The sequence below is a fragment of the Malaya genurostris genome, chromosome 3 (genome assembly GCF_030247185.1).
Source record: "Malaya genurostris strain Urasoe2022 chromosome 3, Malgen_1.1, whole genome shotgun sequence".
NCBI classification, from domain to species: domain Eukaryota; kingdom Metazoa; phylum Arthropoda; class Insecta; order Diptera; family Culicidae; genus Malaya; species Malaya genurostris.
In genome coordinates, this window is record NC_080572.1 from 12166395 (window position 1) to 12192921 (window position 26527).

Consider the following 26527-nt stretch of genomic DNA (forward strand, 5'->3'; position numbering starts at 1 on the left):
AGTTATGCTGGTATATTAGGTAGAAATCTATCTCCTATTTCTTCTAATGTAAATAATCAAAACACAGGACCGCCTTGCAGTTCTTCTTCTAACGAAAACAATTTATTAATAGTTAGACCGACCAAATCATCTTCTTCTAATGGCAGTCTACCTACAAATATTCCTTCAATGCCATTCGCTTCTTTAAATGAAGTCGATTTAGGCGATATAACTGAAAATAAAATGATCTACCTACAAGATCAACTTTTTCAAATGATCATCCAAATGAATTCGACTTCATCACTTTTTGAAGCATTTCAAATCGGATGGAAATTTGCAAATAATATTATAATGAATTTAAAATTTAACAGTGATGTTAAATAATTATTTGAATATTTTAAATTGGAATGCTCGATCTTTGAAATCGAGTGAAGATGAATTTTATAATTTTCTCAAAGTTCACAAAATTCATATTGCCATTGTGACAGAAACTTTTCTTAAACCAAATGTAAAATTGAAAAGTAATCCACATTATGTGGTTCATCGATTTGACAGGTTTACTGGAATTGGTGGTGGAGTTGCCATTTTTGTCCAACGGCAAATTAAACATCGAATTTTACCTTCTTTCAATACTAAAGTTATTGAAAGCTTGGGAATCGAAGTTGAAACCATTCATGGAATTTATTTCATCGCTGGAGCATATTTGCCATTCCAATGCACCGGCGAACAATTAAATTTCTTTAAAGGCGATTTGCAAAAACTTACAAGATATCGATCGAAATTTTTCGTAATAGGGGACTTAAATGCTAAGCATGTCCAGTGGAATTGTAGGCAAAATAACAGTAATGGTAAAATACTTCATAATCAACTCTCAGCTGGTTACTTTACAGTTCTTCATCCCAGTAATCCTACTTGTTTCTCTTCCGTGGAAAACCCGTCTACAATTGATCTGGTTCTAACAGATCAAAGTCACATTTGTAGTGAACCGATTACTCATGCTGATTTTGACTCAGATCATCTTCCTGTAACATTCAGACTTTCCAACGAAGCTATAATTAATCCAATTAGTTCTATTTTCAACTATCATAGAGCAAATTGGTTGGATTACAGATCTCACATTGAAAATCATGTGGATCATGAAACTATTTTAGAAAATTCTGCGGATATCGACACAGCAATTGATAATTTGAATCATTATATTATCGAAGCTAGAAATCTTTCAGTTCCCAAAGCTCAAACTAAATTAAATTCTCCTATCATCGATGACAATCTTCAACTGCTCATTCGGTTGAAGAATGTTCGTCGACGACAATATCAACGTTCTCGTGATCCTGCTATGAAAAACATAGTTAAGGATTTACAAAAAGAAATTAAACATAGATTTACTCTTTTGCGAAATGAAAATTTCGCTAAAGAAGTTGAACAAATTAAACCATATTCTAAACCTTTCTGGAAACTTTCTAAGGTTCTTAAGAAACCTCAGAAACCTATTCCTGCTCTCAAGGAAGGAAATCAAATACTTCTTACAAATGGCGAAAAAGCTCAAAAACTTGCTCAGCAGTTCGAGAGTGTCCACAATTTTAATTTGAACGTTGTGAGTCCTATTGAAAATGAAGTCTCACTGAAATATGATCATATTTCAACCCAAGTGTTATCACACGATGACATTATTGAGACGAATTTTGATGAAATTAAATCAATTATTAGAAAACTTAAAAACATGAAGGCTCCTGGTAATGATGGAATTTTTAATATTCTTATTAAAAATCTTCCCGATGTTGCCTTGAGACTCCTGGTTAAAATTTTCAACAAGTGTTTTTCATTAGCTTACTTCCCAAAAAGATGGAAAAACGCTAAAGTAATTCCTATCCTAAAACCTGATAAAAACCCAGCAGAAACATCAAGTTATCGCCCAATTAGCTTACTTTCTTCTATCAGTAAACTTTTTGAAAAAATTATCTTGTTAAGAATGATGACTCATATAAATGAGAATTCAATTTTTTTACCAGAGCAGTTTGGATTTCGTCATGAACATTCAACTACTCATCAACTTGTCAGAGTAACGAACGTGATAAAATCAAATAAATCTTCTGGGTTATCCACTGGAGTTGCTCTTCTAGACATAGAAAAAGCATTCGACAGTGTTTGGCACAAAGGTTTAATAGCAAAAATGTCTGATTTCCAGTTTCCTATTTATTTGATCAAAATAATTCAAAATTATTTAACTGATCGTACTCTTCAGGTTAGCTATCAGAATTGTAAATCTGAATTGCTACCCGTACGAGCCGGTGTTCCGCAGGGTTCGAGTGTAGCTCCAATCTTGTATAATATTTTCACTTCTGATCTTCCAAATCTACCCGTTGGTTGTCAGAAATCGCTATTCTGTGACGACACAAGTCTGTTAGCCACAGGTAGAAATCTAAGAGTGATCTGCAGTCGCCTACAAAGAAGTTTAAATATTTTCAGTGATTATCTGTCAAAATGGAAAATTAAACCAAATGCAGCAAAAACGCAATTAATTATCTTTCCTCACAAGCCAAGAGCTTCTTTTCTTAAACCAAACAATAATCACATTCTCAAATTGAATGGCTTGGAATTGACATGGTCTGATCAAGCTAAATACTTAGGTTTAACGTATGACAAAAAACTCACTTTCAAGGATCACATTGAAGGAATCCAGGCAAAGTGTAATAAATATATTAAATGTTTATATCCTCTTATAAACAGAAATTCTAAGCTCTGTCTAAAAAACAAATTGTTAATTTATAAACAAATTTTCAGACCAGCCATGCTTTATGCGGTACCAATTTGGTCAAGCTGTTGTTCCACCAGGAAGAAAACGCTTCAAAGGATTCAGAATAAAATTCTGAAAATGATTCTGAAGCGTCCTCCCTGGTTTAGTACAAATGAGTTACACAGACTCACAAATATAGAACCATTAGATGTAATGTCACATAATATTATAAGCAAATTCCGACAAAAATCGATGCAATCTTCAATTGAATCGATTCGCTCTCTGTATTAGTTAGTAAGTTAGTATATAAGTTCCTTTTCCCCATTACACAATACAAGTAGGTTTAGAATTTTCCCTACACAAAAATCTCAGAATTGCGGAAGCAAATGATGTCTTCATGGTAATAACCAAATCATATATATATATATATATATATATATATATATATATATATATATATATATATATATATATATATATATATATATATATATATATATATATATATATATATATATATATATATATATATATATATATATATATATATATATATATATATATATATATAACAGGGCTGAAAAGTCACCACTTGTGGCTGAACACCCAATTTAAATCTTAATAATTTAATTTTAACTCATATTCCAATAAATAGTTATTTAAAAAAAAAAAAAAAAAAAAAAAAAAAAAAAAGGATAATATTATTCTTTCGCCGGGTAAGAAATGTTTTTGTTTCAACAAATATACTATATAGCGGCCCTTACACGAGAATAATTTTTGCCTTTTTTAATGATGACTAAGGGATGATATTTAAAATTTGCATAGAAAACTCGTCATTACTGCACCATACACGTTCATTAAAATGATATTATTTTTTAGAATTGACACTTTTAATGACCGTGTAAGGTCCGCTTATATCATTATGGATTACTCTTGCGATTCAAGAGGGACATTACAGTAAAGTGCGGTAGCAAAAAGGGTTACTAATACACTAAAAACATTCAAATGCACATATGACAGTTTTCTTAATCAGTAAACTGAACCAAGCAACTTCAAATACACGCAGAGAAAAAATTGTGAATATAACCAAACTTGGGTTTCACGCAACATGATTATAAAATTATATCTTTCAAACTAATTTACAAGGTTATAAAGGGTGATTTTTTAAGAGCTTGAGAACTTTTTTAAACAATAAAACGCATAAAATTTGCAAAATCTCATCGGTTCTTTATTTTAAACGTTAGATTGGTACATGACATTTACTTTTTGAAGATAATTTCATTTAAATGTTGACCGCGGCTGCGTCTTAGGTGGTCCATTCGGAAAGTCCAATTTTGGGCAACTTTTTCGAGCATTTCGGCCGGAATAGCCCGAATTTCTTCGGAAATGTTGTCTTCCAAAGCTGGAATAGTTACTGGCTTATTTCTGTAGACTTTAGACTTGACGTAGCCCCACAAAAAATAGTCTAAAGGCGTCAAATCGCATGATCTTGGTGGCCAACTTACCGGTCCATTTCTTGAGATGAATTGTTCTCCGAAGTTTTCCCTCAAAATGGCCATAGAATCGCGAGCTGTGTGGCATGTAGCGCCATCTTGTTGAAACCATATGTCAACCAAGTTCAGTTCTTCCATTTTTGGCAACAAAAAGTTTGTTAGCATCGAACGATAGCGATCGCCATTCACTGTAACGTTGCGTCCAACAGCATCTTTGAAAAAATACGGTCCAATGATTCCACCAGCGTACAAACCACACCAAACAGTGCATTTTTCGGGATGCATGGGCAGTTCTTGAACGGCTTCTGGTTGCTCTTCACTCCAAATGCGGCAATTTTGCTTATTTACGTAGCCATTCAACCAGAAATGAGCCTCATCGCTGAACAAAATTTGTCGATAAAAAAGCGGATTTTCCGAATGGACCACCTAAGACGCAGCCGCGGTCAACATTTAAATGAAATTATCTTCAAAAAGTAAATGTCATGTACCAATCTAACGTTTAAAATAAAGAACCGATGAGATTTTGCAAATTTTATGCGTTTTATTGTTTAAAAAAGTTCTCAAGCTCTTAAAAAATCACCCTGTATTTTACACTACTTTTGTTTCGATTTATTTTGGTTTTCAAATTCCTAAAAAAGAGTTATGTTTTATTTTGAATTTTTTAAGACATTTAACCGTTTCATCATTTCCGTTGCTACACGATCGAATTATTCACATACCCCAGTCAAGCCCAGGTTTTTAAATTTTTATAGGATCCAACGATTCGGTGCTCCATCAGTTCGGTCAAAATAGAGAACCTGCTTCAAATATTTTTTGTATAGAAAATGTATCTTTTTCCAAAAAGTTCATCTTTTCTGTTAGTTTTTCTTTCACTTGGCTTCTCCAATATATATTTCCGCTCAGTCATTGCAAAAACTGAACTTAGTCATGGCGACTTTACGTCAAACTAAAATTAATAAATCGTTCAAAACAATTGCGGTTTTATTTTCCGTAGCAATCTGCTTCTAGTAGGAAAGGGCAGACAATCAATACAACCTTCATAGGGGTCTGTTGCTGACGATGTCCAGCCAGCGACTGGCACGGGCACCACTGAAGAAGGTGACAAGCGATTATAAATACACTCTCCTATTCAATGCTTGATCGGAGAAATAGGTATAAAGCGAGAGGACTAGTGTTTGATGGACAGAGAAGATGTTTGGATGTAAGGTATCGGTCGGGTGACGGCAAGGATATAGACCATGTTCGATGTACGTTGCTACTATATCTGTTTCGAGTTTTACAGTGGCTAAAACAAGATCAGAGTGGCGAAATGGTAGCGCGTATGCACGGAATGCATAGGAACGCAGGTTCGAGTCCTGTCTCTGAGCATATCTTTTTCCAAAAAATTAATCTTTTCTGTTAGTTTTTCTTTCACTTGGCTTCTCCAATATATATTTCCGCTCAGTCATTGCAAAAACCATCGTTTGGCTAGACCAAAATTTTGATTCAAATCAAACAGAGATCATTGTTTTAGTTGAAGGGAGAAATTGACTCTTTAAAATCATATTCTAGCTTGAAATGAATATAAATCAAGTTTAAAACTGCGTGTATATGGAATATTTCACGACATACACTGCACGAAAAAATAAGCTGTAAATACGGTTTAGATTCGCAATCTGATACTAACTCGGATGAAAACATTTTGTTTTATTAAAATTAATGTTTTTTTTATTTATGTAAAATATGTGTGAAATGTGCACGCAGAACTAAACAAATTTATCTTAATGTTAGTTCCAGAATTTTACCAACATTCCCGAATTATGTACTACAATTTCTTGATTTGAAAAATTAATTTTACTGTGATAGAAATATACAATATCAGGTTGTTGTAAAAAAATGCTTCAAAACAAAACAATTTAGTATATAAATAAACCGTAATTCGCCTCAACGAGAGCTATCAATTGAAGTAAAAGTAATAAGTATAACTTGTTCTTTTGCTTACTGTATTGCACTTATCATACTATTTATTAACATTTTTTTAGTGCTCAACAAACTTTCTATTTATCGAATTTTGGAATGGTTCTCCTGTTGAATGAAATTCAATTACTTTTAAGAAAATAAACCAAATCTTATATCGAAATTTCAAATTTTGACTCAAAATTTAAACTATTCGCAAAACAGTTTACAGCAAGGGGCAGATCGCTTAATATACGCACTTTTAATTCCTAGACAATTTTTAAATATGACAATTTTATTTCCCTGAGAGAAAAGATAATGTGCAGCTAATTTGAATTCAATGTCATGAACGCAATGAAAAAAACTCGCAATCAAAGTAACTTGTAATACACCGTTCATTTCATTTTAATTTTGTTCTATATATCAGAAGTGATCTGCCAAACATTGCCTTCACAGCCTATAGGTTTCGCGTCTTTTCAGCACTATTCATAACATTCATGAGCGAAATTAAATACTACTTCATAACTTTAGAAAGTGAAGACGATACGTCTAAAAGAGCGTAATTCTACATTATTTAAAACACATTTAAAAAAAATCAAACACTAAAATGTTTACACCTCTGTGTGAGCATCATGCTCAATTATTCTTGACATTTCACTTCTGGGTGCGCGCTAAAAGCAAACTATTAAACATGACTGAACTAATAGCTTTTTCTGCCACGAGATGGTGTTACTGTGATGTCTTTTTCGATTTGTATTGAATTCGTTAAATTGATCCATATTGATGTAAAATATATTTGGTTTCAATCAGTGTATTACCACAATCAGTGCTGTTATCTGTAGAGCTGCCATTTTAAAATCTGTTTAGTATCTTAAAAAATATGTGTATCATATGTGATGCATATTTTCGTTTAAAATCTGTGAGAAACATTCTAAAAATCTGTTAGCTTCGCGAAATATTGTCAAAAACCTGGAAAATCTGCGGAATTTTAAACAAAACTGTCATTTGTGACGCAGAGTCTGCGTAGCAAAATAGATGAGAAAATCGGTGGTTTTACAGAAAAATCTGTGAATATGGTAACCCTGGTTGACTGAACCAAATCTAATTCTAACGAAAGGTCTTGAACGAGGATATGTGAAAAATCAGGGTGTAGATATTTTTTTTAGGAAGCCTTATGCTTCTGAATTGTCTACTTTCATGCTCAACAATTGCAGAAGTGCTTCCTGGCTCAGAGGCCGAACGAATAATTCAACAGCGCTGGTGCAAAGCACGGTATGTAAATTGGCAGACCAAATCTTAGAACTGATGCTGTTTCTTATGAAAGCTGAGCTCTCACCTCTGCCCTGGTGGTTGTACATCCGAGCCATTGCATTTGAAACGATGCTTTCTTTTTCTCGTAGCAATCAAATTGCTTTTTATTTTGCTTTATTTTCCACGATACGATTGGCGTTGTTTTGGGAAGGTGGATTGTCGAATATATCCAACAACAAGACGAAAATTGCACCTCATTCTCTGGGCGGCTGTGCATTCACAAATGCTATTTGCAAATATGTATGAATAAAAAATCCCGTTTCGGTCCCCAAACAAACAAGAGATGAACCAGCCAAGAGTTGCTACCCAGGAGGTTGCTACGGCAGCATTGAACCAAACACAGAATAAATCCAAAATGCCCAGCAAATAATTTTCCAATAAGGTGTTGCAAATCGAATTTCGAGAAAGTATGAATCACAGGCTGATTGAGCGAGTCTCATAGCTCAATTCTTGGAGCTGCCTCTAGGGAAGATTAGTAGACTAATATAGAGGCATTTCTGATGTACCATAGTTTATTGAACGCCACTCGAATGTTAAAGATTTCAGCTCGAAAATCATTTAATCTTATCTTTGGTTTTGTGGGAACCTACCGAATAAAGCCAATGGTGCGAGACACATATTTCGACTTGTGATTTTTATCAAAATTAATAGTTTTGTCAACAATTTTTTTAAAGTGATTGCTGAGACAACAAACAAATAAACAGGAGAAAAGTCTCTAAATTTTCAATTGAAAATAAGAAGAGAGAGTAATACTTCATGGCTCAGTTCTACCAATACAGCTTGCTCGTTATGAGAAACTGTCAGTCACTTTTCAATAACACAACTATAAGTCGACGAAATAAAAAAAATCGTCAAATCGAGATCACTACCGGAGAAGATCGCTCGTGATATTTCCCAATAAAGATCACTACTGATCTGATCTTTTTAAGATTAGTTGATCAGTGATATTTAAATCACATCGATCAAAATTGGTACTGATCTTCCGCCACACAAAATCGGTAGTGTTTTTGAGCTAGAATGATTTATGATTCACGTAAGATCAATCATTGGATGATTCGATCAGCTTTGAGCATTGTGGAATCACACATGAGAAAGATCAGACATGAGTGCCAATTGATTTACGTCTAAAATCGTTGATCCCACGATGAGGTGCATAAAAATTAGTGAAAACAGTAATCCTAAAATCATGGAAAACTGTCAATTGTCATATCTTTGGGGAATCTAACACATGGATCAATAAGTCCCGAGACTAACAATGAAAACAACATTTTTTTGCAAATTTTTTTTTATTCATCAACATAATCACCTTCTAGGGTGATACAATGGTTCCAACTTTTTTTCCAATTTTTCAATACCATGTTTATAAAAAAAATATCTTTCGCTTCAAAATAAGCTTCAGATTCAGCGATGACCTCCTCATTTGAGCCAAATCTTTTTCCCTGGAGCATTTTTTTAAGATCAGCAAAGAGCCAGTAGTCACTGGGGGCTAAATCTGGCGAGTATGGGGGGTGGAGAAGCAGATCAAAGCCTAATTCGTTCAATTTCGCCATTGTTTTCATCGACTTGTGGCAGGGTGCATTTTGTTCTATCGAAAGCAATCGCGGCACCCACTTGGAAAAAACCTATTTTCATGCTCAATTTTTCATGAATGATAGTAAATACACTTCCATATGATATCTGTGTTATCTCAGCAATCTCACGGAGCTTCACTTTACGATCTTTCATTATAATTTTGTCACTTCACTCACATTTTCCGGTGACGACCACGTTTAAACTCTGCGAACAACCGACATCGTTGCTTTTGATGGACAGGAGTCCGGATAACATTTTTCAATCCATTGTTTCGCTTGCACGGTGTTTTTACCCATTAAAAAACAATGTTTTATCAAAACACGAAACTCGGTTTTTTCCATTTTTTAAACAAACTACAAAACGACTTTACTCCAACCTCGATAACTCAGCTGTTTCTGGTCGGATCGACTTAAAATTTGGACCCGTTTCAAGCAAAGGTTAGTACTCTAGAAAGACGTGGTTACTGGTTTACTACGAGCGCCATCTCTGCTTTAGTCTCGGGACTTATTGATCCATGTGTTAGTTATGGGTGATTAAGAATATTAAAGGAACGTGTACATAAATAATCCGTATCAATTTATATGCTGACATTTGGGAACATCATCAATTTGTCATTCAGTAAAAACCATTCAAGCGAAGAGGTTGTGTTTCGATTGTACTGGCTCGTGAGTTAACGGCTGATACCGAGACAATTCTAAGCTTCAGGTAGTTAAACTGCCCATAGCAAACGTAATATTCGGGGCGTTTCCCGACTGGAAAGCTAGCAACGAAGGCCATCCCGTTCATACGCACAGAGGTGTAGAAACACAGAGGTGCGAGAGCATAGAAGTGACGAGTCACAGAGGTGCCATCGCATAAAGGTGCGAAGACGAAGGGGTGCAAAGGCACAAAGGTGCTAAAGCAACCCAGTGCTGATCTACCAGGTAACAGAATTTGTACGCTGCGTAGGATCAAAAGAGACGGCATATATCGCGAGGTGCTACACTGCAAGCATCGCATTTGATCGCCACCAAGAGCAAAAGCACTGTACCTGGGGTCAGGTACAGGCAGCACAGCAAGTGCAGTGGTGTTCACAACGACGGCAGAGCAACTGAGATAGCAGTAAACGACAGAAGACTGCCAATTGGAAACAGCAGAAGACTGCCAATTGGAAATCGTTGGAAGAGCTTCACGTCGTTCTTCACGATAAAGGAACAGAGACATCAGCTACAAGGTAGATTTAATTTAATTTATTTTTTATTTCTTATATCTGAAATTTTACTAAACATAAGTTTTTATTTTGGTATTATTAATTTACAAAAAAATTTAATGTAATGGATGATCTTATGGAAGATCATCCGAATCCGATTCCGGATACTAGTAAGAGTTTAAATACTCCGAGGGCTAAACATTATCCACAGGGTACCACTGGGCCATGGATAGTCTATCTTCGAAAAAAAGAAAAGATTTTAAATTTGATGCAAATTACCAAGGATTTGACATCACATTTCTCTGAAGTTAAAGAAATATGTAAAGTTAATAGAGATAAAATTCGAGTTGTTGTCAATGACTTGAAACAGGCGAACGAAATTGTAACCTGTAAATTATTTTCTGTTGAATATCGAGTTTACATTCCATCGAAGGAGGTGGAAATTGACGGTGTCGTGACTGAAGCAAGTCTGACGGCCGATGATTTACTTAAAAATGGAGTTGGTCGTTTTAAAAACTCCATGCTTGAGGGAGTTAAGATACTCGAGTGCAAGCAATTGTACTCAGCATCTATTGTCGATGGAAAAAAGTCGTATCGTCCCTCAGATTCGTTTCGTGTAACATTTGCCGGATCTGCGTTGCCTAGCCATGTCTATATCGATAAAATTCGTCTTCCTGTTCGGCTTTTCGTACCGCATGTTATGAATTGCACGAACTGTAAAAAATTCGGGCATACAGCTACTTACTGTAGTAATAAGTCCAAATGTATCAAATGTCAAGGGCCTCATAAGGATAATCTTTGCGATAAAAATGTTGAAAAATGTGTTTATTGTGGGGAGAGACCTCATGATGATCTTTCAGTATGCGCTGCATTTAAGTTTCGTAAAGACAAAATGAAGCTTTCTTTAAAAGCACGGTCTAAGCGCACATATGCAGAAATGCTTAAAACGGTCATACATGTCTCCCCCTTGGAAACCGAAAACGGTTTTTCAAATCTTATGGAGCCAGAGGAATCTGACTCCGACGGAAATAGTGAAGATACCTCGTTTGTCACTCCTCAAGGGTCTGTTAAGAGGAGATTAACAAACCACAAAATACCTAAAAAGACACCTAAAATTACATCTTCAAAAAAAGATCCCCGTGTTAAAGCTAAAAAGCCAAATTTAAAACCAAAAACTGTGCCTCCTGGTTTGTCAAATTCACAAACCAATCCAGAAACTAGCTCAAGGAAAGACAATAATCCAGTGGGCTCCGTTTCACATTCACCAACAGGATTACTTAAGTTTTCGGAAATTGTTGAATGGATTTTCGCAGCATTCAATATTTCTGAACCTCTAAAGACTATCATAACGGCATTCCTTCCAATAGCTAGAACTTTTTTGAAACAGTTATCAGCTCAATGGCCAGTTCTTTCAGGTTTTGTATCATTTGATGGATAATTTATCATCCGCCGCAAATGATTCAATCACTGTCCTGCAGTGGAATTGTCGAAGCATCATGCCAAAACTTGATTCATTTAAAGTTTTGTTGCATAGTCAAAAATGTGATGTATTTACTTTGTGCGAAACATGGCTTACATCAAACATAGCCTTAAGTTTTAATGACTTTAACATTATACGTCTCGATAGAGACTCTCCGTATGGTGGAGTGCTTTTAGGAATTAAGAAATGTTATTCCTTTTATAGATTAAATATTCCTTCGACTTCTAGTATAGAAGTTGTTGCTTGTCAAATAAACATTAAAGGAAAGGACATTTGCATTGCTTCAGTATATATTCCTCCAAGAGCTCAAGTTGGACAACGACAGCTTAATGAAATTGTCGAAGCCCTTCCTGCTCCACGTTTGATTTTAGGAGATTTCAATTCGCACGGAATGATGTGGGGTTCCGTTTACAATGATAGCAGATCATCCTTAATATATAATATTTGCGACAATTTTAGCATGACGGTACTAAATATGGGTAGCATGACACGGATCCCAAGACCTCCTGCACGTCCAAGTGCATTAGATTTATCTCTTTGCTCGACTTCAATTCGACTAGATTGCACCTGGAAAGTATTTCCTGATTTACACGGTAGCGATCATTTACCAATCATCATCTCAATTAGCAGTAACAAAGGCATTGCTAATTCAGTTAATATTCCATATGATTTGACAAAAAATATTGACTGGATTAAATACCAAAGTAATATTTCAAGTGCCTTAACTTCAATGGAAGAGCTCCCCCCACTTGAAGAATATGACTTCCTCGTTTGTTCGATTCTGGAGGCCGCAGAACAAGCCCAAACCAAACGATTTCTTGGTCCATCGTCTAACAGAAGGCCTCCAAACCCTTGGTGGGACAAAGAGTGCTCAGATGCTAAGCACGCGAAACAAAATGCCTTCAAGACGTTTTTAAAACGAGGAGGAGGAACTCCTCAGAATTCTGAAAAATTCTTGACTTTAGAAACCAAGTACAAGAGCATACTTCGGGCCAAGAAATGTAGCTATTGGAGACATTTTGTCGAAGGTTTGTCAAGAGAAACCTCAATGAGCACTCTTTGGAATACGGCCAGACGAATGAGGAATCGTAACGTAGGAAATGAGAGTGAGGAATACTCGAACCGATGGATATTTGATTTTGCGAGGAAAGTTTGTCCAGATTCTGTTCCTACGCATAGCATTATTAGGGAATCTTTTTCAAATAATGGTTCCATTGATAGCCCCTTTTCTATGATGGAATTTTCCATAGCACTCATGTCTTGTAACAATAACGCTCCTGGGTTGGACAGAATTAAATTCAACTTGGTGAAGAATCTGCCCGACCTCGCAAAAAGACGTTTGTTGGAATTGTTCAACAAGCTTCTTGAGCAAAATATTGTTCCACCTGACTGGAGGCAAGTGAAAGTTATCGCCATTCAAAAGCCGGGGAAACCAGCTTCCAATCACAACTCATATAGACCCATCGCGATGTTGTCCTGCATCAGAAAATTGTTCGAAAAAATTATTCTACGACGTCTCGACACTTGGGTCGAGACGAACGGTTTGTTGTCAGATACTCAGTTTGGCTTCCGTAGAAATAAAGGGACGAATGATTGCCTTGCATTACTTTCGTCTGACATCCAAATTGCCTTCGCTCAAAAGCAACAAATGGCATCTGTATTTTTAGACATTAAAGGAGCATTTGATTCAGTTTCCATTGATGTTCTTTCAGACAAGCTTCACCAACATGGACTCCCAGCGGTTATAAATAATTATTTGCACAACCTTTTGTCAGAGAAACGCATGCATTTTTCACATGGCGATTTGGTAACATTCAGAATTAGCTACATGGGTCTACCGCAAGGCTCTTGCCTCAGTCCGCTCCTCTATAATTTTTACGTAAATGACATTGACAGCTGTCTAGTATCCCCATGTACACTAAGACAATTGGCAGATGATGGCGTAGTTTCAGTTACTGGACCCAAAGCTATTGATCTGCATAAACCATTGCAAGATACCTTAGATAACTTGTCCGATTGGGCTGTTCATCTTGGTATCGAATTCTCTGCGGAGAAAACAGAGTTAGTCGTCTTTTCAAGAAAGCATGATCCCGCGCAGCTTCAGCTCCATATGATGGGAAGAATGATCCAACAGGTTTTGACTTTCAAATACCTCGGGGTGTGGTTTGATTCCAAATGCACGTGGGGAGGACACATTAGGTTTCTGATAACAAAATGCCAACAAAGAGTAAATTTTCTTCGAACAATAACCGGATCTTGGTGGGGTGCTCATCCGGAAGATCTAATAAAATTGTATCAGACAACGATACTTTCAGTGATGGAATATGGATGCGTTTGCTTTCGTTCCGCTGCAAACTCTCATATTATCAAATTAGAGCGAATTCAATATCGTTGTTTGCGAATTGCTTTAGGCTGCATGCATTCGACACATACAATGAGTCTTGAAGTTCTGGCGGGAGTTCTTCCATTGAAGGATCGTTTTTGGGAGCTTTCGTCGCGACTGCTAATAAGATGCGAGGTACTGAATCCCCTAGTTATTAATAACTTCGAAAGGCTAGTTGAGCTTCAATCTCAAACAAGATTCATGACTGTATATTTTAACCATATGTCACAGGAAATCAACCCTTCAAGATATATTCCTATCCGTGTCAGCCTCCTAAATGTCCCTGACTCAACTTTATTTTTCGACACATCCATGCAGCGCGAAGTGCGTGGAATTCCGGAACACCTACGCTCGTTGGAAATCCCAAAAATATTTACAAGTAAGTTCAGGCATATCGACTCTGAGAAAATGTTTTACACGGACGGATCGCGAATTGAAGAAGCGACAGGGTTTGGTATGTTCAACAATAATGTTTCGGTCTCCTTTAGGCTTCAAGAACCTGCATCTGTTTATATAGCAGAGTTAGCAGCAGTTCATTATAGTTTGAGTATAATCGTCACATTATCTCCAAACCATTATTTTCTTTTCACAGATAGTCTGAGTGCAATTGAAGCCATTCGCTCAAAGGCTGCTGGCAAAAATGAACCTTTTTTCTTGGGCAAAATAAAACAGTGCCTGAACGTCATATTGAATAATAATTATCAAATCACAATAGTTTGGGTTCCGGCTCATTGCTCCATTCCAGGCAATGAAAGAGCCGATATTTTAGCCAAACGTGGTGCTATTGAGGGTGAAATTTATGAGAGACCAATTGCTTTCAATGAATTCTATAGCGCGTCTCGCCAAAGAACACTTGCCAGCTGGCAAGCTTCTTGGGATAAAGATGATCTGGGTCGGTGGATGCACTCAATTATTCCTAAAATATCGACAAAGGCATGGTTCAGGGGACTGGATGTGAGTAGAGATTTCATTCGTGTGATGTCCAGACTCATGTCCAATCACTACACGTTAGATGCACATCTCCTTCGAATTGGACTTTCCGAGACTAATCATTGTGCTTGTGGCGAAGGTTACCGCGATATTGACCATGTTGTTTGGACATGCGTGGAGTATCGTGATGTCAGATCTCAACTAATAAATTCCTTGCGTACCCAAGGTAGACTATCCAATGTCCCAGTTCGCGACATTCTTGCTTGTCGTGACGTTCCTTACATGAAACTTCTTTATTATTTCATTAAGTCCATTGGAGTTCCAATTTAAATTTTATTTTATGTTAGATTGTTTTCTCTTCCATGAGCTCAACCAATAGCCAGCTATCTTATATTAAATAAAAGTGATGAACTGATACAAACAAACCTGAAATAGTTATAAGATCATGTACAAAATAAATGTATTTCATTTAATGTAATTTATAATAGCAACTCGCTTGATAAAAACAGTGTTTAGATTAACTAATGAATACCAACATACTAATAGGATATTCAAAATGTATTAGGTTTAAAGTACTATGTATTGTAGATGCCACGGCGAAGAAAAACTTATGTATATTGCCTATGAAATAAACGTATTTATGAAAAAAAAAAAAAATCATCAATTTGTAACTTTCGGGAATGCTCCTGTAATACTCCTTATCATCCGAGTTGAAAAAAACCGGTTTCATTAAGGAACGGTTTACGTAGTTTCAACATATGTTCTTGTTTGATACACCCCGTGTTCTAATTCGCAACCGGTTGTTTTATTCACAATAAAATGAATGCTATACACTAATATTTGTTTCATATATGTAGGCGCAAATCTCCAAATAGCTAGGGGAACGTACCACTTGAGCCAATTAGTTCTGAATATTTGTTTCCTTTGTTCGGTAATTGTTTTAACGGAAACTATCGGTAATCAATAGAAATATTTGACATTTCGGTAGATCAATTTTATTTAAAACATTTTTTTAAGTTTTACGCAAGTTTCAGAGTTCTGAAAATTTGACGCCCGGGCCAAATAAATTAGATTTTGAAAGCAAAACATAAGGTCAACTTCATGTCAGGAAATATGACTTGGACGAGCAAAAAAAACGGTCCCTAGGATTGGTTTGGCGCCATTGTATACAACATACGGTAAATCTGAATAGTCACCGAGTACGGTAAAAAATCGATTTTTTTCCAATTACGGAATTTACGACAGAACAAAACAAAACAATTTCTCATCTAGAAAAGTATTGAGAAATAAATGTATAACTTTAACAAATTGAAATCGAAAAGATTAACTTGAATAACCTGTTATCCAATGGCTTGCTAGGGATTCTTGTTCCAGTTTCAGTTCTATAATATATCTCCCGTATAAAATTTCCAGCTACTGACTCTGCTGTAGGTAAGGCATCATTACACCAAAGGGATCTAAAAAATGTAACACGAAGTAGGTTAATTGTAGCGAATTTGTATTGGTTTACAATTGATGCAGTTAATGTTCGTTCGGTAACACCCGTTTTTTACGCAGTTTTTTATGCGACTTTTTTACGCGGATTTCCGAAGTAACGCACCTTTTTATTGTAAAATCAACTGGTTATTCGTGTATTATACAAACGTCTGTATGCTAAAATCGGATAAGTGAAACTTAGAGTTCGGAAATTGTTTATAAACATCATTGTTGCAAGAACTGGACAAAACAACTTTGAATGCAAAAACCGGATAAAAACTAAACCGGTTTTGGGGAAGAACCGGCCAAGTTTTTCCTTTAAAACTTTTGAAGGAAAAATTACAGATTTTGAAATCAATCTAATTTAAAACACAAAAAACTATCATGCGTTTTATGATTCTCTATATCGAACCCAGACTAAACATAATTAATTGATTTAAGGATCTATGAAAGTAACGCTTTCAACGATGCCACTCGGGTAAAGCGAAAAGAAGTACCCAAAAAGTCTTTCTTTGTGCCACTCAACCATTTCATTCTAATCAATTATCACTTCTTTGCAGACCAAACTATGAAAAGTGAAATGTTCGACAACGAATCCGTCAACACAAACAACTACGATGATGATGATGACCTCACCTCGGAAAGCTTCTGTTCTGGTAAGATTGTGTTTCTTCTACTGTTTGCTATGGCTTCATCGAGAATGATTACTCCTAAAGAGATAAAAAATGGAATGTATTTCTTGAGACAACGACAGGAAAGCGACCTCTATTTGTCTAATCTGCGAAGAGTAGTTTTTACTACGCTGTGCAGTTTTAAAGGGCTAGCCTTTCTTGATGCGAAAGGACATTGATGAATAATTAAGACGGTCGTTTTTCTTTTGTGATGTTACAGAGTAGGGACACAGGGGTTGTCATGATTTACGAACTTTTGGTGAATGAGTGAGCCATGCAAATTTTATCTCGCACATTGTGTTTTTGAATAATTACTATGTTGCTTCCTGGTTTCTGGCAGAATAGTTTACCTTTTCGCTTGACGAACAATACCCCAAAGTCTCGTGAGACCGACCAAAGAAAGATTGAGATACGTTTGAAGAACGTTTGGGGGTTTTCTCAAAAATAGGTGTAGTTTCTTCTCATCCGTGGTCGGTTTACTTGATTTATGTGGCATTGCTCCTTCAAAAGAGCATCCGTTCTTCTTATCGTATCCATTGCTAGAACTATTCCCCCGAGTCCGACCTTGCACGCTCCTTCTAATGTGCATGCAACCCTCATCGCAGCAACTGTCGTCTCCTTTATTCAGATAATGGTTCCTCTTACCACACAGTTTAGGCAGTTCCGTTCACGAGCGATTCACCGACTCCAGGAGGTTAAATAGAAATCCGAACCGTTCATTAAATATTAACACCACAGACACCCAAGCCGAGCAATGATTGGAAAAGGGAATGATGAATAATCCAAAGGTGATTTTGAATGTAAATACCAAACTTTTACGCTTCTTGCAAGCTGATCCGAAATAAAAAAAAAACAAAACGTCTCTTTGAATGTGGTTTGCTTCGTTACGTACATGTTGTACGTCGGTATTCATCCGGAGTCCCAAATCGAATACTTATGTATAATTTACAAAAAAAGGTTTTAGATTGACAATAAAATTCAAATAATTACGATTCCAGGAAGAAGGACTACCAGAAAAAAGTGCAGTTATTTTTTTACCATTTTGATGTATGTGGCGAATATTAGTTTCGCTTTCTTGATTGACTAATCGGGGATCGATTCCTCAACACCTCGACAAACATTTTAAGATTTGAAGGTGTATGAAGATAAATAAATTCCACGCTATGGCAAAATCTTGAATGTGATTCAAGTTGTTTTCACCATTTATTGCTGTTTAGGTCGATTTTTTTTAATTCCTTCATGAAGTGATGTGTTAATAAAGGGTGGAAACATTTGTGTATTTTGTGGTGCGATTGTCATCAACGTAACCTCCATCAAGAGCAACGCAATCATTCCAGCGCCGCTTTAACATTTCAATACCACTTTTGTAGAACGATTTATCTTTTACCTCAGAATAGGCCTCAGTTTCAGTGATAATCTCTTCATTCGTGCAAAATTTCTTACCGGCGAGCCAAATCTGACGAATACGGTGGATGTGGAAGCAAGTTCAATTAATGTAGTTTTGCCATTGTTTTGATTGACTTGTGACACAGTGCGTTGTCTTGATGAACACAATTTTTTCCTCTGCCATATGCGGTCGTTTCTTTGCCATTTGCCATGGCCAAACACTGCTCAGAATTGTCAACACGTTCTCGTTTTTAGTTAACAGTGAGCAAACGCGGCACCCACTTTGAACAGAGCTTTCTCATAGTCAAATGCTCATGCAATATAAAGCCAACACGTTCTTTTGATATCTTTACGATGACAGCTAACTCACGCAACTTCATTTTTCGAACATCCAAAACGATTTTGTGGATTTTGTTATGTTTTCTGGTGTTACCTTCTCATTTGGACGTCCACTGCGTTCTGCGTTCTGCATCATCGGTGTCTCTACGACCACGTTTGAAGTCAGCAAACTGATGTATTATTGTTGTTTCTGATGGAGCGGAGTCTCCATAACACTTTTCAAGCAAATTACTTCTCTTGAACGGTATTTTTTCCATCAAGCAGCTGTGTAAAATAAAAACGCGAAATTGTTTTTGATCCATTGTTCTGAACATAACAAAAGTAGCGTCACTCTTAGCACAATAACTCACAAACAAATGAATATAATATCATGCAATTTTAACAGCGGTCTTTAAAAGATTAGTATTAACTGAGAAAAGGTGACTGCAACAAAACTAGTGCCATCTATATGTTAGGCCCGAGACTTTTCAGTCCATGTATTACTCACACCAATCTGAGCAGCTGATCCTAATTTGAATTCCGGTTGATCTATCTTATCATTTTCGCTTGGGTGCCATGAACAAATAAGAAGAAGGTAATCGAGCTTTGATAAAACTTCACCTTTCATTACACATTTTGCTACTGTGCATGGCTTGTTTGTAGCTTACTCGAAAAGACCACAGAGGTGAGACTGAAAATTATGCAGCTGATTTCGTTTATTTCTCGAGCTGGGTAATGATACTACCTTGATCAAAAAGTTCTCGGAATCATCTACCGTGTGGCGCTCTCAGTCACCCGATTATATTTATTTTTGTTTGCCACATATGTCATTGATATTCTATCAAATATTCCTGAACATTTGTAAAAGTTACACTGTATTGAGCACATCTGCAATTGTGCGTGTCCTCGATTTTGTACAATTTTCAAATTAGAATTTAATTTGCAACAAGGCGTTTAGGGGGGGGGGGGGGGGGGGGGGGGTAGGGTCTAAAAATCCGCCATTTTGTAACTGTTAAACCTATCCAAAGTAAAAAACAACGAAAAGGAAAACGTTGGGGTCTGGTTTTTTACCTATAGAAAGTGTGTGCAAAATTAGAATGCAGTAGTTTTTGACACGGGCTTTCAAAACCTGTTTTCGAGAAAAACGCGTTTAAAGTTTTTTGTGCATAAAATCAATGGAAACAATTTATTACTCCAGGCAGCCCGTGGGGTCTAACATTTTCAAAAAATCATATTTTTTCTTGAATAATTTATTATAATGAAACATTTCAAGAATGTTTTGTCAAGTTTTGAAATCAATCGAAGTAGCAATCTTGGGCCTGTGCGCCGAGTCTTGCTTCTCCGTAGAATAAGATAGCCATAGATAAAGGTCCATAACTTCCAGAGTCTCGTTCCAATAGGCTTGAATATTTCACAGAATAGTCTTGAAATGTTTTACTGTAAGAAAATATAAAGAAAATAATAAATGATTTTTCAAAAGTGTTGGACCCTACCCGCCCCTTAACGTCGCAAAAGACAAACGGATTATTACTGAAGACGAGACGTGGACTTACGAGTATGGCACGCGATCCAGACATCAAGCGAGTGAGTGGTGTACACTGAATGAACCGCGATCGAAAAAAACCACGTCGTTTTCAGTCGAAAAAAAGGCGATGTTCACAATTTTCACTGATTACAAGGGTGTTGTGAATCATGAATTCGTTCCACAAGGCCAGACCGTCAACAAGGAGTAATATTTTGGCGTTATAAGACGTTTGCGTGGTGTAATTCGCCGAAAAGACCAGATTTGGGGGCATACAACTCGTGGATCTTGCACCACGATAACGCACCATCACACAATGCCATCGTTATCCGTAAACATTTGGCTAAAAACGAAACGAATACCACAGTAACCACCGAATTCACCTGATTTGGCTCCCTGCGACTTTTTCCTATTCGGTCGACGCAAAAAACCGCTCCGTGGAACGCGTTTCAGCATCCGAGATAAGATTATGTAAAAATCGAAGATGGCTCTGATGGTCATATGAAAAACTGAATATAAAAAATGTTTCAAGGATTGGATCAAGCGCTGGAATAAGTTTGTTGTGGTCGATGGGGAGTACTTTGAAGAGGACAATATCGACTTTAATTATTAATCTTGTTTTTTCAATTTTATGAATATTCGGTTAACGTAATTCATTCGTAATTTTACGCAACTTTTTTTGGTGTGTAGTTTTGTAAACTTTGGCAGTTTTCTAGGTTGAATGTCATAGCAGCTAAAGTAGTTAAACTGACAGAACGGGATTTGCCCTCAACTTATTATTTCAGGAAAAATTTGTATTCAGAGCTTTTCGCGTAGAAGCGTTACGTGACCGATTGGCTTATATTTTTGTAACATGAAAAAAATATTTTTTTTGAGATTTTTTTTATTCAATAGTAACATATTTGAAGGCACACTGCTTAAGTTCTAAGATGCCAAGGGTATTTTCTTATTTTAATTAATAACTAACTTAAAACTATGGTATTATCATTAGGATAGTGGCGAATTCCGATCGCAATGGTTACTCTTTTTTGAGATAGTTGATTTAACTAATTTCTTTTTGATTCAACCAATATGGTTTTTGATTTGCATATATTCAAGTAGTTGAAAATTATGTTGTTTTGAATGCTGTCAAATGCCGGAGACAGTTGAAAGCAAAACAATAATCGCAATGCAAAATCAACAACTTTTTTAGTTGAAATCTGTTCGCGTCGCTTCAAAATGTCAATGAAAACAACATCGATGGTTAAAGAGTTTGGTGAAATTGTGTTCATTAGATTTGAGAAATTTATGATAACAAGTGTTTATCTAACAGCGGTGTTGTGATAAAGTTAACCTTGTTCAAGATGAAAAAGATTTTATGACAAATTAGAAAATGTTAATGAATGATCATCTCGTAATCTTTCAGGTATGCGCAAAAAATTTATGCTTCTAATTCGATCATTGATTTACTTCCAGCAGACTGTTTTACTTCCAGCTGTTTGATACCGATGATAATGTTCATGCATTGCAATAAAACGCTTTTTGACATGAATTTAATTTATAAAAGTAACAGGAGCGAAGGGTTTCAAACACTCAGAATGCGCTGCGATTGAATAGCGCGTTTGAATTGTCGTCGCAAAATTCCAATTCCCAGCTGTTGATGCACCCAAGCTCATATAAATTGACTAAAATTATCAGTGCATAACTTTAGTTCAACCGTTTTAAGGCATCATCTTTCAATACTCATTTTAGGTAAATTTAATAATTTCGCTAATTTACTCGCCCCTCCGGACACTTATGCTGATTAAAAACGTTTTTCTACATCATTTCCGATCGAATCAGAAGTATTTTTTTTAGAATTTAAATCTTTACTGATCTCGACTTGACATGATCATGATCATACAAAAATCAAAATCACTTAGAGATCAGATCAGTTCTGATTTCGTAATGATAATTTATTCCTTGGTTAAGATCACTTGAAATCAGCAGTGATCGGTGGTTTTCCCAGCCCTAATGATATTACATATCAATATAAAATACTGTTTATATTTTAACAACCATATTTATTTCATGAATCTCAACATACCGAACTTATTTCAAATAGATCATGACGTGTATCAGTAAGAATATTTTGATTATTTTCGCAAATCAATAACATTGTTCGAGTTGATTCAATTATTTGCAATGTCTAAAACAAATAAAGCCGATTTTTTTTTCAACTAACAGAATTTTGTTTCAATAACAACACCAGTTATTTCAACTAAAATATTTGTTGAAATTGAAAGGTATGTGTCCTCACTAATTGACAGTATTTTTTTTTCAAACAGTTAAATTAGTTGTTTCAACCATCGTTTCTGTACCATTTGTACCAAATTTCAACCAATCGAACTGCGATATATTTTCCCGAACAAACTTATCGCCGGTCTGCGGGGGAAGGCCAGACACGCGTACTTCTATGACATTGTCCACCATGTATACAGGGATTTTGTATTTAATATTGTCACATCCAACACTGTGCACCTCGTTGTTAACTAAAGCGAATGCAATTGCATCACTTTCACGTTCAAACATAATGTATACACAGTTAGACACCTTGTTGAATTGAATCTTAGTTACATTATTACTTGATCTATAACTTTGCAGCGCTTGAAATCAATACAAATTGAATTTAGTCTTGTATGCCAAGTTTCAGGCTTTGTTAAATTGTATTTACCCATTTCGTACATTCTATTGTTCACTACAATGTATTGTGTTTGTTTTTGTCGTCTCGACCGTAAGCAATTTTCGTCAATGTCGGATGAGATGCGAGCACGAACTGTTTATAATTGTTTATAATCATAAATTTTTACGTTTCGTTTTCGACTCCTCAATGCGCTAGAAGTTTATAAATAATGAACAGTAGAGCGCAGTTTAGTAGTTCAACATCAACCACTAAGTGATGCTATTGGAAATTGCATTGATGTGCAATATCTATAGGTTTCAGCTTACTAACCCTTCAGGTTGCTTTATTTTCAATACATTGTTGAGAAGAAAACCCAACATCCTAACTTTGCTAGTATGATTCAATTCTCAAATTGTTTTATTAGAGAAAATCTGACTTTTTATTGAGCGGCTGTAAAACTCACTGTATTTAGGAAATTTAGAAAAAAGTGATATGAAAAAAAATTGTTTTCCTTGAGACTATTTTCGTTTCAAGGAAAAGACTTGTGATGGTTGAATCCTCGACAATCGAATTACAAACAAAATTCTAGTCTAGTTGTAAGATATGTGATTAAAATCATTCATTGAAGCTTTATCGAAAGTGTATTATAAAATTGTTTATCTCAATCGATTCTCGGAATTGAGCACTTATCACATAGAAGACATGGCAGGCCAAATCGACTTCAAAAGATTAATTCCCTGATACAATGAACTTCTGTCCGGAATCTGTTCAACTTTTTCATCGATGTGTTGTTAAATAGGAAGTTTATATTTCTCAGAATGTAGAGTAGCGTTTTTCCCATTCATTTCAGCTCCATTATGCATCTAATATTGTTGTTTCGGTCCGATCGATTGACTCTAAGGGTAAGATGAAAAATAGATACATTCGCTTTGACTTTTCGCATAACTATAACAATTCGCTGATTGAAAGTCGAGTAATCCGCAAAACAACATGACGAATCTATTCATGAGATGCCCGGTGAAATTATTAGTTTTAATAATGCCTACACAGTTCAAAAATTTCGTGTGATTTTACATCCTATAAGATGCACATAATCGGAGCGTCATACTTCACACAAACTCATATTCAAGTGAAATGTGAAATTGTAGGATTTGAAAAGTACGTGGCTTGAAATAAAAAAACAAAAGATCGATAGCAACAGCGCGGCTTGAACCGAGAAACATTAGATCACCAAGCACTAAGTTAATCGATTGAGCCACAGAAGCGCATATTAGGTAGTTCGATAAAGCTTCATGAATAATTGATACACACGGAAAAGCCAGCGATCGCAAAACAACTAAAATATTAGTTGTTTTTCTGATTTTGTTTTTTTCTGATTTTGATTGGTTAAAATTTGGTGCAACTAATCGACTGTTGTTTTAACTAGTCTGTCATTTTTGATTCATCATCTGCGGGTTCTCCGTGCATATAAATCCATATAGCGACACTTGGAACCGAGTGCAAATTACACTCGGAGCCTGTAAAATTCTGTGCGAATGGAATATTGCGTCATTTGACGTTCACTAGTTTTTAAATGTATCGTTTGCAGAATTATGTCACCTGTAAAAATCATAATTTTTTTCTGTGTATGTATGTATCGCTAAATTATGCTTAAAACTAAGGTTACACGAAATGTATTTGTGTTAGTTTGTTCGATTAGAATTGGATCTTTTACACATGCATAAGAGATCGGTTTTAATTCAATAAAGTTTCATTTTGTAGAAAATCTAAGTGTTTCGTTCTCTAAACTTGAAAAATAACTGAAAAACTGAATCTTTCATTTTTCTACATCGTCTTCGATTCATCAGTGCTTTAGCAAATCACATGAACTGCTATGAGATGTAAAAGTTCACTCTGCTTGAGTGTCACAATTTTAACTATTACACCGAGGTGCAATACCTGGGCTGACATTATGCATCTCGAATCGAGTTGCTCGAAACGATTATTTTTGAAGTCGATTCGACTGAACTGAGGCATTACGTATCGCTTTCGACCTCGTGATCGAGATCCTAACAATGTGGTACTAGATTTCGACTGACGCTACTCGAACTGTCATAATCAGAGATGCCATTTATTCAGATTTATCTGTATTATACAGATTTTTACATGCGCATACAGATTTAACACAGAGTACAGATTTATTACAGATTTCTTAAATTTAATACAGATTTATACAGATTTCACCAAAAGTATTAAGGAAAAAATTAAACTATCTATTAGTATTTGAGCTATCTATTAGTATTTGATTGCAATGACGAGATAAACGTTTAGGAATCAACGTACAAATCACTTTTTAAAATATATATTTTTTGTGCAGATATTTAATGAAGAACACTGAAATCCATTTATATTAAAATTTGTAACTAAATTGGACTTAAAAGTTAGACAAGTCTTGGCATCATGAAACATTATTGCCAGACTGACAGTTGTATTACCTGACTCGACGTTGCATATTGGATTTTAGAAATCCATCTTAACTTATGAAGTGAACATTTTCAAATTAGACAAGTTTATGGCACCATAATACAATTGTTGTTGATAGGAAAAAACTATAAAATTTCGTCGATGAATATAATATAAGATATGAAATTTAATCTACCACTCTATAACCATAATCTATTAGAATAACACCTTTAAACATAATTGTATTGTAGAAATTTTATTTTATTAGCCAATACAGATAAATACAGATATTTTATACGAATCAATACAGATTTTCTATGAAAATATCTGGCATCTCTGGTCATAACATACATAGGTAAACAAATATACATTGCAATCATGAAAAAAATTAAACTGAATTATTGTTTGGGTATTTTCTATTACATTTATTCAGTTCAAGTACTGAAAAGAAGCAAACTGCTTGTAATACTGCGGTTTTAAGTTGCCGCACGAAATTAACATGAACACATTTCTGAAATTTAAATCAAGAAGCAGATTCGTTTCCACTCCATTTGAAAACGTAAAGAATTTTTTCAAGCGTGTTCTTGTACACAATTTATCGATGAACTTTTGAAATTATAATAAAAAAAATTCTTTACTTTTCATGTATTGTTTCAAGTCTAATACAATTTACATCATCCATATGTGTAGTTTTAATCAAAGGCTTTTAGGTTTTCCAGCTTTCTTTGTAGTATTTTATCATATTTATTAGGAGATATTGCTTTAGCTAATATACCAGGAGTAACCCATTCTTTGTAGTATTCATAATACATTTAGGTACTATTGAAAAGTCAAATACACGCTAATAGCACGAGATTGTGATGTTTTTGGCATATTCTAAATACTTTCAAGGTGTTTGGACAAATTTTTCAATTTACTAGAGTTAGATATATGGGTAAAAACATTATTTGCTCATTGTTATCGAGCGAATAAGCTTTTTCTTACAATCCGTTTGAGCGACGTTTTCTGTCCACAGTATTCCGAAATTTTATTACAAACTACAGTTACTGGGCATAGGTTAGTTTC

The 26527-nt window shown here is 35.4% G+C and overlaps 1 protein-coding gene across 1 annotated transcript in view; it reads left to right on the top strand.

Moving 5' to 3' along the window:
* Positions 1-26527, top strand: part of LOC131435553 (zinc finger protein 423 homolog) — a 170922-nt gene that overhangs the window by 49332 nt on the left and 95063 nt on the right. The window contains exon 3 of the mRNA XM_058603566.1: positions 17043-17138. Coding sequence (XP_058459549.1) covers positions 17043-17138 — 96 coding nt within the window. The remainder of the gene's footprint in view (positions 1-17042; positions 17139-26527) is intronic.